At 59.1% G+C, this 16,017-nt stretch overlaps 2 protein-coding genes across 6 annotated transcripts in view; one reads left to right on the top strand and one right to left on the bottom strand.

The window, feature by feature from the left end:
- Positions 1 to 4,831, top strand: part of CRB2 (crumbs cell polarity complex component 2) — a 17,351-nt gene extending 12,520 nt beyond the window's left edge. The window contains exons 8-11 of the mRNA XM_045290199.1: positions 3 to 12; positions 1,021 to 1,137; positions 1,673 to 1,799; positions 3,816 to 4,831. Coding sequence (XP_045146134.1) covers positions 3 to 12; positions 1,021 to 1,137; positions 1,673 to 1,799; positions 3,816 to 4,040 — 479 coding nt within the window. The 3' untranslated portion in view covers positions 4,041 to 4,831. The remainder of the gene's footprint in view (positions 1 to 2; positions 13 to 1,020; positions 1,138 to 1,672; positions 1,800 to 3,815) is intronic.
- Positions 4,832 to 6,262: 1,431 nt separating this feature from the next.
- Positions 6,263 to 16,017, bottom strand: part of DENND1A (DENN domain containing 1A) — a 624,449-nt gene continuing 614,694 nt past the window's right edge. For 3 of the 5 annotated variants that reach the window (XM_030885630.2, XM_045290191.1, XM_045290192.1), the window contains 3 exons: positions 13,421 to 13,546; positions 10,000 to 10,264; positions 6,263 to 9,069 (listed from right to left, as the gene is read on the bottom strand). In XM_030885630.2, coding sequence (XP_030741490.1) covers positions 7,903 to 9,069; positions 10,000 to 10,264; positions 13,421 to 13,546 — 1,558 coding nt within the window. In that variant the 3' untranslated portion in view covers positions 6,263 to 7,902. The remainder of the gene's footprint in view (positions 9,070 to 9,999; positions 10,265 to 13,420; positions 13,547 to 16,017) is intronic. The other 2 variants (XM_045290194.1, XM_045290195.1) reach the window with 1 other exon arrangement.

The following is a 16,017-nucleotide window of genomic DNA, read 5'->3' as shown; positions in this document are numbered from 1 at the left end:
CCCACGCTGCAGGTGGGGGTGCCAGGGGACTGGGGGCTTTTGTGCGACTTTCCCCAGGGTGGGGGTGGGACGCCGAGAGGCCAAGGGGAGGGTGTCGGGGGCAGTTCTGGGACAGGGGCGGCTTAGCAGAGCCAGCTGTGGACTCGCTGGTCCTGTGGGTCAATCACTTCCCTTTGCTGAACTCCATGCAGTCATCTGGGAAGTGGACACAGCCGCGAAGCCCAGTCGTCTAGAATGACTCCCTCTTTCTCCATCATGGAGTCGTTTCCAACTTAAGCGACCCTGTAGGACACGGCAGAATTCCCCCGAGTTTCCAGACTGTAACTCTCCCAAGGAGAAGCAGCTGGTCTCAAACTACTGCCCCTGGGGCTAGTAGCCCAACGCGTAACCACTGTGCCACCAGGCTACCCCACTCGCTAGCATCGAGTCCATGCTGACTCGTAGCCACCCTCTGTGGGTTTCTGAGACGCTGTTTATGGGAACAGAAAGCCCAGTCTTTTCTGGTGGTTTCAAACTGCTGACCAAGTAGATCCGTGGGGATCACAGCCCGACAAGTAGTGGGGAGCTTCTGGGCTCCCCATCAGCATAGATAAAACACAGGAGACCAAGTTAAATGTGCATACCCACAAACAACAGTGGTCCGGGAGGGAAGGGGCCCCAGAACTAGTCTTAGAAGAGAACCTGGAGGTTTTGCCGCAGACACCAGCTGAAGCATAGGGGGTTGTCAGGCAGAGGCTGGCTGCCCAATCCACCTCCCCAGAATGTCAGCCCCCATTTTTACGCAGCGTGCAATGCTTTTGTTCTGAGGCTGGAGCAGCTGGGGAGCTGCGTGTGCCCCATCCTCTTGCCCTCAGACGTGCTCTGATGACTGGTGTCAAGGTCTGCAGGGGCAGGGCTCTGAAGTCCACCCAGGAGATGACTGAGGCGCAGCCACTTGAGGCCAGAATAGAGTGGAGCGCGGTAGTGGGGACAGGTCCCCAGGGTCCTGCCTTGTGCCTAGCCCCCGTGCTTTCTCTCCAGGTTGCCTGTCTTGCCAGAAGAATGTGGCCTCAACGTCACCTGCCTTAATGGTGGTCGGTGTGAGGTGGGGCCCTGGGGCTCTAACTGCAGTTGTCAGGAGGGCTTTGCTGGCCGGAGGTGGGTATGGGGGTCCGGGCTGGGAGATGGGCTAGTGAGCCTGGGGATCTGGGCAGAGCTGGGCCCTCCAATCAGAGCAGAGGAGGTGGGGTGTGGGTTGATGCTTGCTGTCCGCTTCCATCCCTCACTACCACCAGGACCAGTCAGCCCACCCACAGTTAGCACCTGAGCTCTTCCCTCCTGGGGCTTCCAGGACCATCCTCTGTGACACAGACATTCACTGGGAAGTGGTCACCCTAGTGATGCTCATAAAGTCCCATTCTCAGCCCGCCTGCACCAGCACTACCGGGGGAGACAGTATACGCTCAGATTCTGAGCCCACTCCTGACAGATAGGACCCAAATCTGTGGGGACCTGCATTTACGGATCTGGTGGCGTGAGAGTAATTCTCACCGTGGTGCTATGTGATGTTGGCCACCTGGCAGGAACAGGGCCTGGGGAGAAGAGGGTTGGGGAGCTAAAATCACTGCTGAAGGCAGTGGGTGGCTGTGGGGGGACCTGTTGTCTCAGCCTCTTTTGTTCTCTCCCCCCACAGGTGTCAGATCCCTCCCCTCCCCTGTGATGCCAACCCCTGTCTGAATGGGGGCACCTGCCGGGCAGCTGGTGGGGAGTATGAATGTATCTGCGGCACCACCTTCTCGGGCCAGTTCTGCGAAGTGGTGGTGAGTGGTATCAGAGTGGGTCAGGTGGGCTTCCCCCTCTTGGACTTGAGAGAGATGATGCTGGGGAGGGAGTGTGTACAGCACCTGTGGAACACTTGTGTGTGAGTATGTGGGGTGTGTGTGCAAAGAAGGAGACTTGGCCCCTTCCATGTCATCCATGATTTTTCTACATGCGGGAGAGCCCCAGGAACCTCCCCCATCCCTCATCATTAGACTCGGGGAGGGGCTTCTGTCCAGTGCCCGGGGCAGTTTGTGACAGGGGGACTAGGTCTAAAGAAACAAACTGTCATCAAGGCAATTCTGACTCAGAGCAACCCTATAGATCAAAAGGGAACGGCCTCTGGATTTCTGACTTCTGCCCGGCCCTGTGGGGTTCCCATGAGACAGAATCAGATCAAGGGCAGTGAGAGGGACTAGGTAGGCTGTCAGCTTCTATCCAGGCCAGGATTCAAGCCCTCAGAACCCTGGAGTTCTAGGACTGGTGTTGAATCTGGGAGCCACCCTGAGTCTGGAAAGGAAGATTCAGGAGGCCCGGGATTCTGAGCCAGGGCAGGCCGCTGCTGACCGCCCCTCACACGGGCTCAGCAGGCTGTGGGTGCTGGTGGAGAGGGTTAGTGGGAGGGGTGCCTCTGAAGGAGCCTTGATCTCTGCCGGCTGCTGGCAGCCGGGTCATAAACCCGCAAATCTGCACTGCTTCTGGGGAATCTTTCCTTTCAAGTAGAACTTTTACAGCCTCAGGCTTTCCCAGCCACCCTCCTCAGGCAGAGGGAGGCAATGGTGGAGGCAAACGAGGACCCAGTTATGGCTGGGACCACCTTTCGAGACAGTCTTGGGGCTCCGTCCTGGGGGCTGGGAGTTGGGGTTTAGGGCCGGAGTCCAGATGGGCTGAGAAGCCTCACAGCACAGGGAGAGGGCCTGTGAGTCTGAGACCTTTGCTGAGGATTCCTGGCATTGGGTGATCCTCAGACTTCAGAATAACAGACAAGCAGCCTCTTGGATGAGGGGCCCTGGTAAACCCCAGAGCGCTGGGCTGCTAATAAAAGGGCTGGCAGTTCAAACTCAGCCAGCTGCTCCTTGGAAGGCAGACCTGGCAATTAGCTTTGCCAGGAAACCCGAGGGGGCAGTTCTACCTGGTCACAGTTGTCTCCATGGCACCCAGCCACAACAGCACCTCTGCTGGGCCATCCTGGGTGGGCAGTTGGAACTGGAGGTGGCGAGGAGGATGGGGAGCTCCCAAGCCTGGCCCGAGTCTTCCAGGGACAGGGCCCTTTGATGGAACAGTGGATTCTGGGCTCAGCCTCTTCCCCCTGCTGCCAGTGCCCATCCGTCTGGGGTGTGAGGCTGGTCTCCACAGACACTTCTGCAGTGGGGGAGGGATGAAGCCCTTCGGCAGCCAAGTAGGGAGGGGAGGCTCTAGGTGACAGCACACAGGGGAGGGCTTGCTCCCTCACTGGTTCTGCTCTTTCTCACCGAATGCTCCCAGAGGGCTGCTGACCAGCCTGCTGTGGGCGCCGGGCAACACAGCTGGGAGCGAAGCAAGACCTGGCTTGCCGGGGCCGCCCACCCCCGCTCACCAGGCCATAGGGAGGCGGACGTGAATCCCCAGCACTGTGCTTTGCTTGTGCTCATGATTCAGTGAAGGTCTTTTGGGGATGCTAAGCACAAGGTCAGCAGTCCGAAACCACCCGTTACTTCTCGGGAGAAAGATGAGGCTTTCTATTCCCATAACAAGTTCTAGTCTCGAAAACCCACAGCGACAGTTATATCCTGCCCTGTAGGGTCGCTGTGAGTTGGAATCGACTTGATGGCAGTTTGGAGGGTTTTTAAAAGCCAGAACCCTTGGCAGTGCCCTGACAGGTGCCCTCCTCCCTGCACCTGCTGACAGACCCCTGGGATCAGGCCTCTCACTCCTTCCCAGGGCAGCCAGCTCGCAGCTCTTTTCTCTGAGAGAGAGCCCTCCAGGACCCGTTTCCTGTCTCACCACAATCTCAGGCCTCGTTCTTGTGTCTCTTGCAGAAGGGCCTGCCCCGACCGCCGCCGTTCCCCTTCCTGGAAGTGGCAGTGCCTGCAGCTTGTGCCTGCCTGCTGCTCCTTCTTCTGGGCCTCCTCTCAGGGATCCTGGCAGCCAGGAAGCGCCGCCAGTCAGAGGGCACCTACAGCCCGAGCCAGCAGGAAGTGGCTGGGGCCCGCCTGGAGATGGACAGTGTCCTCAAGGTGCCACCGGAGGAGAGACTTATCTAGACATGACTGTGGTTCCGGCGCCCACGGCCTCCTCTGTGGGCCATTTGCACCTGGAGTCCCAAGGAGCCTGTGGAAAGTGGGTCACCCTTTCTGACCCTCTGGGAGCGGCTTCAGGTCCAGGACACCTGCTGGGGAAGTGCCCCCTTGCTGGCAGCCCCTCCTTCGGCCCCACTGGGGACTGAAGAAAGAGGGTAGCTCAGGGTAGCAGCGCCGGCCAGGCGGGGTCCGGGCATCACCATCAGACCCACCAAGTTCTGCCTGGGCAGGTGACAGGTGGGGCACACGTGAGCCCGCACATGCATGCTCCAGTGTATGTGAGCATCTGGATTGGGGGTGTATGTATGTCTGTGAGCAGGTAGGTCTGCACTGACCTGCGAGCTCTTGGCAGGGCTTGAGGTGTGGCCACACCTTTGGTGTGCATGTGTGTGGGTGGGAGATTGTGACTGTGTAGTGGCAGTCCCACGGAGGAGGTGGCTGCCCTCCGGGGCAACCTTCACCACTTGGGGGCAAGGGCAGTCCAAGACTAGGCATTCTCCAGGGGGTCAGGCCAGGGCTTGGCCGGCCACGAAGGCCCCTGCTCCCGAGTTTTCACTCTAGGCTGCCATCAGAGGCAGGGGGAACCCCTGGTGCGTGGAACTGGTTTCTTGCGGACCAGTCTGGGCTCTGGGCTCGTTACTACCTCCAAGCCTGGGAAGGGCAGCCCCTGCCTACCTCACAGGGCTGTTGTGAGGGCCAGAAAGACCAACAATGAGAAAGAACCAGGAAGTCGCTCAACCCTGATCTGATGTGAAGGCTTGTCTGGGCCGTCCTTTCTGGGGTCGGTGACTCTCAAACCTCCCCCCACCCGACCCCGGCTAGACTTGAGGGGATGAAAGTGGGGGCGGGGGGCTCTTGGGGATGTGGCAAGGAGACTGGAAGGGAGTAGGATGAGGGCGCAATCTTTGTGTTTTGGGCTCAGGGAGGTGGCAGTGCAGACCCCTCAACACCCAAGCCCCCTTCTCCAACAGCCCTGTGGTTGGCTGTCCCCAGCTCGGTGCAGGGCCCCTGGTGTAGTCGCGCCTTCCCCTGACAGTTGCTGGTACGTGGCTGTGGTGGTGGTGGTGGGTGGTGTTCAGGGAGCAGACTCCAGGACAGGCACCACACTGCTGAGAGTAGTGCTCAGCAGACCCTGGTGGCCCCTCTAGGTGTCTCACTAGGATGCTCCAGGTGTCAGGCGCAGGCAGGGGAAGCGGGCCCACCACACTGTAACCTCTGATCCCTGAAGGGCACCTAGTCGAGGGCCTAGCTCCCTATGAGGAGCAGTGAGGGCTTCCTAAGCCCCCTTCCTGCTGGCCTTTCTCCTTCCTGTTTCCCAGCTGTCACATATTTAAACTGGGGGGTGACTACCTACTCCCTTTGAGGCATCCGCCAGCAAGCACCAGGAGGAGCCCTAGGTGACTGGGGAGGCTGGAGTGGGGAGGAAGGGGAGCTGGGGTTAGCAGAAGCTGGGCCAGGAAGGCACCTGAGTTCCAGGTTAAGACGCTTGGTTCTTTATCCTGTAGGAGGTGGGCCCCCGTGCCCTAATGCTCTCCGTGGCCCAGGAAAGTAACAGGAGGCCTCTGGCCCCCACTTGGCCACAGCCGGTTCTCTGGTCCTGTCTGGTTGTGTCAGGGGGTTGGCAAGCCTGTGTTGGTTGGGGATTGCTGAGAAGAGGCAGGCTGCTCCCTTCTGTGGAGGTCCACATCCCTGCCCCTTGGTCTTAGGCTTCTGGGTACCTGCCAAGTGGCAGGCCAGAGTGGGAGGAGGGCCTGGGAGGGTGGGGAGTTGTGGGCATGCCTAATGCCCACCGGAGGGCTGGACCCATCTCGCTCCTTCAGGACAGGCATCCAGCACGAGCAGCACAGGTGCCGCCACTGCCCTCGCGAAGGCGAGGGGGAGGCCATTTTCCAGGTGGTGTTTGAAATTGCCCTTTCTGTCTTCTGTGGCCCACAACCCCTGCTGGGTAGACCTGCGGCAGGCCCATGGCCAGACCCGACATCCTGGTGGTGAGGGCTCAGGATGGGCTCCACTCAGAGCCCAGACTGGAAACAGGCTTTGAAGCCAGCCAGGGTTCAAGTCCCTGCCGAATTCCTCCAGGCCATGGTCCCTGGCTCTGTGGTTCTCTGCTTGGTCCGGCCATCAGGGCCTCCCACACTGGGTCTCCCCGCCCTCGGGAGCCTCCTTAAGACAAAGGGATCGCAGCCTTCTTCCCAAGGAGGTTTTATTGAATGCACACACAAAATTCATTCTTGATTTGCAAAATCAATCCAGCAAGTGAAGAGACAACAGAGAGTGCCCAAGGGAACGTCGGGTGTGCACACCAGGCTCCCCGTTCACCTCTGCTTGCTGGGTGGGTCCCCACTGCAGCCAGAGAACACTGCCCCCCAAGATTCGAGGAGATTTGCCCATGGGGGTCATGATTGACTGGGGAAGGGCCTGTGTGCCAGGCCAGCAGCTCGAGAACCCCACATTGGAGCCCACTTTGGGGCCAGCCCCTCGGTCCTCACAGAGCCATGTGAAGCACCCTCGGCCCCAGCCTGGTGCTCCCTGGGGAGTAGGGTCTCCAGGGATCCCCCACCCCACACCCACCAGACACCCATGCGTAGACAGTGTCTGACTGTCCACAAGCAGGAAATGAGAAATCAGGTCAAAATGCTCCCAATTTCCTGCGGGTCTCAGAGGGTTGTTTTCTCACATGGTTGGGTCCTATTTTAACTTGGTTCGTGGAGTCAGTCCGTTTCAAGATTCATCAATTCAATAAGGTAGAAAAGAAAAGAAAGCTAAAAGAAGCCACAACAAAGCATTTCCGTTGAACTTTAGTGACGTTGGCCTCAGGAATTTTCTGTGCTGGCAGGAACTGAGAGGCAGGGGCGGGTGGCTTCTGGGCCTCCTCCTGCCTCCAGGCGTCTGTCCACTCCCCTGGGACCTGCAGAGGCACTCAGGGCTACTGCCCGCTGCCAACCCAGGAGCCCTAGCAGCTGTGACCCTGGCATCTGCCCATGGCATCACTTGTGGCCTTTGAGCCAGAATCGCTTCCCGGCTCCACCACAGAGTCAGAGCCACACGGCTGAGCCCAGCTCCGACTGCAGCAGGAGAACCGGAGAACCGGCCGCACCTCTGCCTCACACTGATTGAGAAGCTTTCATTTTCATTCCTAAAAATCAGACTTGCTGGTGCTTCCCAGCCCGCATACCAGGCTGGTTGGGGATGTTTGGCTATCACCAGAGACCCCGAGGATCCCTCAGTTCCCTAGTCCCTACCGTGCCCCAACAACTTGAGTTTGGGGTTGGGAGTGGTGATTCACAAAAGGACGGGCACGTGTATTGCTAGACGGGGTTGGGAATGCCCCATCAGGTAGACTAGAGAGGGCTGGGAGAGTCACTTCAACCCCACAGGCCACCTGTGTCCACTACAGACACTGAGGGTGATGCTGACCTTGTGCCAGTTGGTTGGGAGAGCGGACACGGGGTGGTGGTGGGGAGTGGAGAGGCCCTGAGGGGCCCTGCAGTTCCTTGGGGGAGGTCTCCAGAGAGAAGGTGGGCAGAACCCACTCTAGGGCAATCATGGGCCCGGCTAACCTCTTTTATGCAAAGCCAGCCTGGACTGCTGAGAAGGGGAGCTGGTTGGTCAGATGGACAGCTAGGAACGGGGTAGACTCCCAGGCCTGGGCCAGCGCCATCCGCCCTTGGCTGGATCTCAGAGATGCGTGCTGTAGAAGGGCAGGAAGGCAGGCAGAGGCGGGCCCCATCCCTTCCCACCAGCAGAACCTGGGCAGAAAGTGGAGGCAGGGGAGGCAGAGGGCCGACTAACACGGTACCATGGAGGCAGGCCCAGGGCTCCCCACTCACTCGAATGTTTCCCACTGCTTACGGAGCTGCTCCACCGAGCCCGGCGCGGGGGCCGGGCTCACTTCTTGTTTGGTTTTCTGTAACAAATCCTCAAAGGGGTCTCTGGCCTCCCGAGGAGCAGAAGGCTGCAGTGCTGGCTCCGGGCCCTGGGGGGGCCTGGGAGGAAGGAGTGGGGGGTCTCCGGGCCTCAGCCTCAGCCCCTGCTTGGCCTCAGCTGCCCGGGCGCTTGAGCGAGCCAGGGGCAATGTTCGGATTCTCGAAGGGGTGATGGCCGGGGGGCCCAGTGGCTGCAGGGGGCTGGTGTGGGTGCCCATGGGCATCTGGCCAAAGAGGTTGGGCATGGAGAGGGCGCCCAGGTGGGGCTGAGCTCTCTGTGGCACGCAGAAGCTGGAATTGGACAGCAGGAGGCTGGGCCCTAGGGAGGCTGGAGGAGCCCCAAAAGGCCCGGGGGGTGTGGCGACCAGGGGCACAGTGGGCAGTGAGGTTGGCACAGGAGGGACGAATGGGTTGAGTGTTTGCTGCGGGAATGGTGTAGGGGTCCTGGCAGAGGGTAAACTGAACTGGGGGGTGAAAGGGGTGGCTACACTTGGGGCGGGAGGGCCCAGAGGGAGGCTGCTGCCAGGCCAGGCTGTGTGAAGTGGGTCCAGCAGGGCCAGCAGGGCATCACTACCTGGGCTGGGGGTCCCCGGGGCTAGGCTGAGAGGCTGGAGCAGTTCGGGGTTGCTGTGGGGCACAGTGCCAGGGAGGAGGCCCGGGAATGGGGCTGGGCTCGGGGTAGCTCGCCTTTCCCGCTCAGCCTGCAACCACTCGGAGGTGCCGGCAGCCTGCAGCTTGGCAGGGCGCGTGATGGGTGGTGGTGGCACAATGCCCAGCTCTGGGGTCTTCCTGCCCTGGGGCCGAGGGATGGTGATGCTGCCTCGAGGGGGCGTGGGGATCTCCTCCTTGTTCCTGGGGTTCAGGACGCTGTCCGGATTCTGGGGCCGGCGGGGCAGTGCCAGGGAGTTTCCGAGCGGTGGCGAGGGCTTCTCGGAGGCGGCGGCAGGGGGCTTGCTGGGGATGGCCATGTCATCCTGGCCCAGACTCCAGAGCTTGTTGTACGGGTGGGCCAGCCTCAGGGCCACGGGCATGCCCCGGCTTCTCTCGCTTCGGCCCAGCCCCAGCCTCTGTTTGGAGAGAGCGGGGAAGGCAGTGACCACGGCTGACTCGGTGGCGTGGAAGTATGCTGCTGAGGATGCCCAGCAGGCAGGTGGCACAGGGAGGTGGAGAAGGGACATGAAGAAGGGACTCTGAGCAGGTGAGGATCTGCCCCAGGTCATCCAGCGAGAACCCAAGCTTGCTGGACCCCCCTGCCCCGGTGTCCTCACTGTGTGACACTAGAGGGTTCCAGAGAACGCCCGTCTGTGGTGCCCACGGCTGCCTTGTGGTTTCAGCAAAGTGCCTCCATTGGTGTGTTTTCCTTCTCTGAGGGTGTGGGCATCCAGGCCTGAGAGGGTGAGGCTCGGGGCGGGACAGAGGAAGCAGGGAGATGGATTCAGGTCCCTGCTCTGTTCTCCTAGGTGGGGTAATCAGCACTAACTGACCAGTTTGCTCAGCAGCACAATGGGAGTAGCGCTCCCCCTGCAGGGCAAGAGATGAATTCTTGGACTTGTAGATGCTCTGCCAATCCCACAGCATGACCCAGAGCCTGCAAAGTCCACAGCCCCTGCGCATAAGTGGGGAAACCGAGGCACAGGGCAGGAAGTGACTGGAAGTTACACATGGTCATCGGTCCCACAGAACCATCCTGAACCTAGTTTCAACGGGCCTCGGAGGTGATGGGAGAAATCCCAATTCTGCGGGGGCCACAGCTCCTGCTGGGGTTCCTGAAGAGAGTGGCTTGGAGTACCAGCCTGATGCACAGCAGAAGGGTGGGGGGCAGCTATCCATTGAGCTTGGGCACTGCCTCCAGGGGCCAGTCAGCCCTCAGCCACTGGTTGAGGAGCGTGGGAGGGTTGCTGCCCTTCCCTTAGCCCATCCCTCTGTCAAATGGGGGACCTGCCTGGTGTGTGTGGGACGCACCTACCCCCAAAGGTGCTCTCCCTGCCCACGCATACCTGGTAATCAAAGGTCCCCGGCTGCTCCTGCAGGTCTTTTGGCATCCGAAGGTCCTCCAAGCTCTTGGCCTGGCCCAGAGGCTGCAGGGGGGCCTCCATCTCCAGGCTGCTGAAGATGTCCTCCAGGAGGTCAATGCTGGCAGCCCGGTCAGGGGGTGCTGGGCCTGGCACTGGGCCCCGGGGAGCCCTCGCTCGTTGCTCTGGACTCTCCACCTCGTCACCTTCTGCGCTGTCTGACTCCTTGAGTGTCCGATAGGGCTGGGGCCTGAGGGGAGAGAGCAGGCTGCAGAGTCCCCCCGGGGCCTGCATGTGGGAGCACATACTCCCGAGCCCCCTGGGAACTTCAGTTTTTGGGGTGTATGCCCAGCCGGCCTTTAGGAAGGAGTGGCCAGGGCCCTTGGTGCCCGGGACTGGGTAGTAAGGGTGTGAGCTATGCCTGGGGACAGGCCTGGGTCTGAATTTGGGGGTCTGCCCACCGTGGGGCCTTGAGCAGCCATGCTGGCTCTCACTTGCATGGAGGGGGCCCGCTGTTGCTGTGTGCCCCCGAATCAGTTCTGACTCAAAACAGCGACTGGGTCAGACTGCTCCATAGATTTCCTAGGCCTTAATCTTTATCTGGGCAGATCCCAGGTCTTTTCTCCCATGGTGGGTTTGAACTACCAACTTTTTGGTTCATAACTGAGCCATGAACTGTTCATTGTGCCAGCCGTGTTCCAATGTGAGGGGCCCCACTAAATCCTCCTAAAACCACAGCTTCCCCCACCCCATATGACTGGCCGGAGGGGATTACAGAGCCGCTCAGACAAGGTGTAGGCAACAGGACACACCTGGCAGGTGGTCCTGAGCCCCATCCAGCCAGGACCCATGATTGGTAGCAACCCAGCAAGTCCCAGTATCCTCTGAGAAAACGTCTGGGCTTTAGCTCATCCTGGGTTCCACACCAGGTTGTGCCATTGCCTGCTGTGCTTGCTTGGGCAAATCACTTGACCTTCCTGAGCCTCAGTTACCTGAGCAGATGCACACAGGTATGCAGAAGCCAACAGCATCAGCAGCCGGCCAGTAAGCGTGACCCATCACGTGGGCTGGCTGTGTGAGCCCAGCAAAATTGCAGCAGGCCAGAGCTCCTCTTACCCACCTTTCCCACAAGGCCCCGCCCTTGTATGGGGGAGCCCTGGCCTGTGGTGGAGACACTGGCCAGAGCAGCAGTGACTCACCCCAAAGCAGGGACACTGGGGCCCAGGGACTGGCTGATCTAGGCCTGCTGCTCTGTGTGGTGGAGAACGGGTGCCACCTGCTGGTTTTACACAGGCTGCTGGTCCCAGGCCAGCTGAAGACAGGGCAGGAGAGACTGACCAAGAGTCCCCATTACCAGTAAGGACTCTATCCAGCACTGAGGCCAGCAATCCCTTGGGGAGGGCTCACATCCTTACTCACAGAGGCTTTCTAGCCCAAGGGGAAAAGAGAAAAAAAAAAAAAAAAGAACCCCACCATAGAGTCAAAGGACAGAATAGACTCAAAGAACCTTTAATCCAATGTATAAGGAGCTAGCCTTGGTCAGCTGTTTGAATCTACCGGTGGCTCCGTGGGAGAAAGATGAGGCTTTTTGCTCCCGTAAAAATTTACAGCTTCAGAAACTCACAGGGGCAGTTGTATTCTGTCCCATAGGGTCACTATGGGTTGGAAACAGCTGGGTGGCAATGTTTTTTGTTTTGTTTTTGGTAAACAAGTTTAAGGAGCTCTGATGACACTATGGGTTAGGTCTTGGGCTGCTAACCATGAGGAAGTTCTAACCCGCCACCGTTCCTTGGGGGGCGGAGGAGGCTGTCTGTCTGCTTCTGTACAGACCTAGTCAACTTGAGGGCTGTGGGTGGCCTCCAGTCATGGTTACATAAAGGAAAGGCAGTGGGCTTCTGAAGCTTACGGCAGCAGTGCTCTTACACGGCATTGGTTTTCAGATGGCTCAGTTCCTATTGGAACACATGCGGGCCTGTCCTGACCCTGCATTCCTGGGGGAATGAAGTGAGCGTGATCTACTGTTTTATTAAGGAACACGTGAACTGGTTAAAAACAGAGAGCCATGGGGTTGAGCCCTGGGCCTGATCTGCTGGGTGAGGAAGTGGGGTCCCTTGGACATCACCCAAACTGGGAGCCTCTGTCTGCACATCAGGTGATTTCTTATTCTAATGGTTCGTCCCTTCTTCATTTTAACTAGTCATGGAAATAACTGGAAGACTAAGCCTATGACATCAGATATATTATTGCATAGGACAAGGCTGATATTTAAGGCTTTTAAAAGAAATATTCCGGGGAAAAGATTCCATGCATGGACAGGACGGGCTGTGAGTGCCTGCGGGGACACGCTCACAGGCCCCGATTTTTAAGTGAGGCTCTCACAAGGAGAGAGGCACACCTGCGGTCACAGGTGAGCTGGTGGCAGTCCAGGGCTAGGGAGCAGATGTCTGGTGTCGGGCACAGCTGCCCTCTGGGGACAGTGGCGGGAGGCAAGGCCCAGCCCAGGAAATGGGCTGTGATCTCAGGGAAGCCTGGCCCTGGGTTTCCAGTGGGGTTTGTGCGTAGGGAGCAGCTGGCCGAAGAGGGTGTGGCCATCTAGCAAAGGGCAGAGCCCTTCTTGTAAAAGCGCTTATAGGACCTGGTTAACACACACACACACACACACACACACGCACGCACGCACGCACGCACGCACGCACGCACGCACACACACGACTGTCCCTCTGCTCAGTCCCAGCTCTGAAGACCTCTGTGGTGGAGGGAAAGTGGGTGGGCAAGCACTGGCAAAGGAGAGAGAATGAGAGGGGTGCGGGGGGTGGGGTGAGGCGGGGCTGCGGTGGAGCCTCCTCTTCCCCTCTGCTGCTTTCTTGCTACTGGTTCCTGGTATGTGGTATGGGCCACACATGACAACGGTACTGCTTGTTTCCAGAATGCTGGGCAGACTGGAGAGCCCTTTGTGCACCTCCCATGATTGCTCACGCCTTTTTTAACTTCAGTCAGGCGTGCCACCTCTGTGGGCTTCCTCAAATGTGCTGAGAGGAAGCGGGTTCCTGCTAGGTGCCATCACGCGGCCTATTTGCCGTCCTCCGCAGCTCAATGAAGGCAGAGGTGGCTTTCCCTTCTGAGGGGTGGGGACCCATCTCCCACGTAGGTGGCTTGCCACCACCCCTGTGGCCTCATTTGACCCTGTGGGGGTGGGGGTGGGGGTGTAGCAGGAAGCTCAGGGATGTGGCCCTCACCCTGGGAGTTGGCACTTGGGGGCCTTGGCAGGGAGCAGCTCAGACGCCCCTCCCCACACCAACAGCAAGCAGCAGAGCGCCCCCCCCCCTCCCCGCCCCCTGGTGCCCCGAGAGTCACCAAGCCGAGCTCAAGGCAAGCGTCTGGTCAGGGGAACGGAAGAAGGAGAGACCATTCAAAGGGAGCAGAGAAGAACAAGCTGTCGGTGAAGCCAGAGCTGGGGCCCTGCCGCTGGCATTCCTCATCAGAGGACTCTTCGGAGAGGAAGACCGCGTAGTGTCGCAAGGGCTTTACCAGGCTGGGGCGGAGGAAGACAAAAGAAAGAGAACAGGCAATTAGGGGCATCGTCAGGCTTAGGAGGCTGAGGCAGGCGGGGGGTGCTGTCCTGACCCTGCAGGCCTGGGGGGCAGGGTCCCCAGAGGAAGGCCTCAAGGCATGGGGGGGGATGTCTGACAGGCTCAAAGGTGTAGGAGTCGGTGCCAGATAGAAAAAGAAATGGTGGATTTGCCATGGGCCACGAGCCTGAGACACACTCCTCCTCCCCGATACTCCTAGTGCACAAGGCTTAGGTACAGAGATGCCCGTCCCTCCTGGGCACAGTATTCAGACATCGAAAGCACCTTACCTTTCCAGCCATTAGGGCTGTGGTTGAGTGACTAGCTGGGTGAGGCGTGTGCTCTCCTGAAACACAGTGCTTAGGGAGAAACAGTATTCAGCACCCCTTCTGCCTGACTGGCAAAACCGTGTCTCAGTGTCAGCCACAACCTGCGGGATCGCGGTCACTCTCCTCCCGCCTCTGTTTCCTGGGGGCTTCTACCTTTCTCGCCATGCGCCCATCTACTCCGATCATCAGGGAGACAGACAGACGTGAAGGGGGAAAGCAAGCCATGTGGAGGAGCTCTCGAGAGAGAGGGCCACTCTCCAGAGTCTCCCCGCAGACGCCTCTTCAGAGAGTCTGTCTCATCTGCGATGTGGAAATTAAATATTCATCATGATAAAAAATGCATCTCCCTCGTCAGCCACCTGTGAGCGCTACCTCTATAAACACAAACACATACACAGCCCACAGCAAGGCCACGCTGGTGGCCATGAATTCTGTATACAGTGGACAGGCCGGGAGAGGCTGTGTGCTCAGGGGAGGAGGTGGGCCGGTGAGTCTGTGGTTCAGGTCCCAGTGCCGATCACCGAGATGTCTCTCCGGGCCTGTGTGGTGGGTGTCGGAGAGCTCCTGGGAGGGGCTCATGCATGGGCCGAACTGCCACCCTCGCTCTTGCCCTCCAGCCCAAAAAGTCTTGTCGACTTCATATGACTTCCCAAGACAGAACGCCTTTGCGACTTTATGTCAGGGAAGAGTGGCGTGCTGAAAAAGAATACCCAGAGGCCACCGGGGTTGGGGGGTGGGGGGGATAGGACGGAGTGATGGTCTCCAGTGGATTCTAACAGTGGATTTGGTCTGGGTTAGTCTTCTCTCTAGTCGCTGGTTCAGGTCCCGTTGATAGCCGAGATCATGCGGTTCTTCTAGAAGTGGTCCAGATGCTGGGTCTGAGCACGTCCACACCACGCCTCCCTGGAGCCCAGCCGGGGGAAGAGTCCTGTCTTGTAATTAAGTGGAGCCATCCATCCAGGGCCGCACCCAGGAAGCTCCAGGGGGCAGCGCTCCGCTCTTCCGGCTGCCTTGCTGGGTGTCACAGGCTGGATGAGACACACCTCGGCCCTTCCTGAGCCAGGGATGCATTTTCCTTTGGCTTCAGTTGAGAGGGCAGGAGAAAGCCATGCCCCGACACCCCGAGCAATGGCAGCTCAGCTCCTGCCACTTCTGCTGAACCCAGACAGAAAACATGAGAACGGGGGTGGGAAAGGGGGTGTCAGGGTCACTGTCTCATCCTCCTCTGACCAGCAGCCTGCTAGGAACCATGGGTCCGAGCTTATCTCCTGCTTAAGAAATGCCAAGCTGTGCTTTTGAACCCTTCCCTTGCCATTGGGTGTGGGCCGAGTAGATTCATTGCACAAAGCGTTGAGAATCCTAACACTCAGCTGTGTGGACAGCTTTACACATCTGTTCAGTTTAGGGGATCCACTTTCGAGCACGTGTGGACTGCTGCTCTCTGGAGCAGGGCAGGGAGGCGGTTCAGGCAGGTACCCGGGACTCCTGCTCATCCTTGGGGGCTCACGCATGGGCTGCTGGGTCCTGCCTGACCCACCTCTGCACACAGAGGGCCCCCGTGGCAGCTCTCCATCCTCCATGGTGAGCTGGCTGCTCGGAGGTTTTGCAGACTTGCGGCTCAGGTGCCACTTCTTCTAGGAAGCCCTCCTGGAGTGCCCAGACTGTGTCTTCTCCCCGAAGGCTGTTCACTTCTCCCCATGCTGCGTGTCTTTGCACTTCATGGATACCGCCCAGTCCGTTTTCTGAGTTGAGCTTTCTCCATGGGAACAGAGACCTGGCAGGAAGGCAACGACGTTTGTGGGACACATGAAGGCAAGCATGCTGGGAAGGTCTCTCTGGGGACACAAGGCAGCACATGAACCTATGGCACCCATTCCTGAAGCGTGCCCCTCAGATGTCTCCTGCCATCAGCTTGTGGCTGGGGTACAAGTGTCCTCTCTCTGGATTCCACCATCTGCCCTCTGAGATGCCAAGGCATGTACAAGAGGGCAGTGCTTGGGGATGAGGGTGTCAAGTGTACAGGGGCAGGCAGGAGTCTTGGAGACGCATTTAAGATAGGATCCATCAACAGGCACCAGGCCAAGGACCCCTGGTAGCACAGATGG

This window comes from Echinops telfairi, unplaced genomic scaffold (assembly GCF_000313985.2).
Source record: "Echinops telfairi isolate 266 unplaced genomic scaffold, ASM31398v2 ScPeMD7_32;HRSCAF=126, whole genome shotgun sequence".
NCBI classification, from domain to species: domain Eukaryota; kingdom Metazoa; phylum Chordata; class Mammalia; order Afrosoricida; family Tenrecidae; genus Echinops; species Echinops telfairi.
The sequence above is the reverse complement of the archived record's forward strand: the minus strand, read 5'-3'. Positions and strand labels throughout refer to the sequence as shown.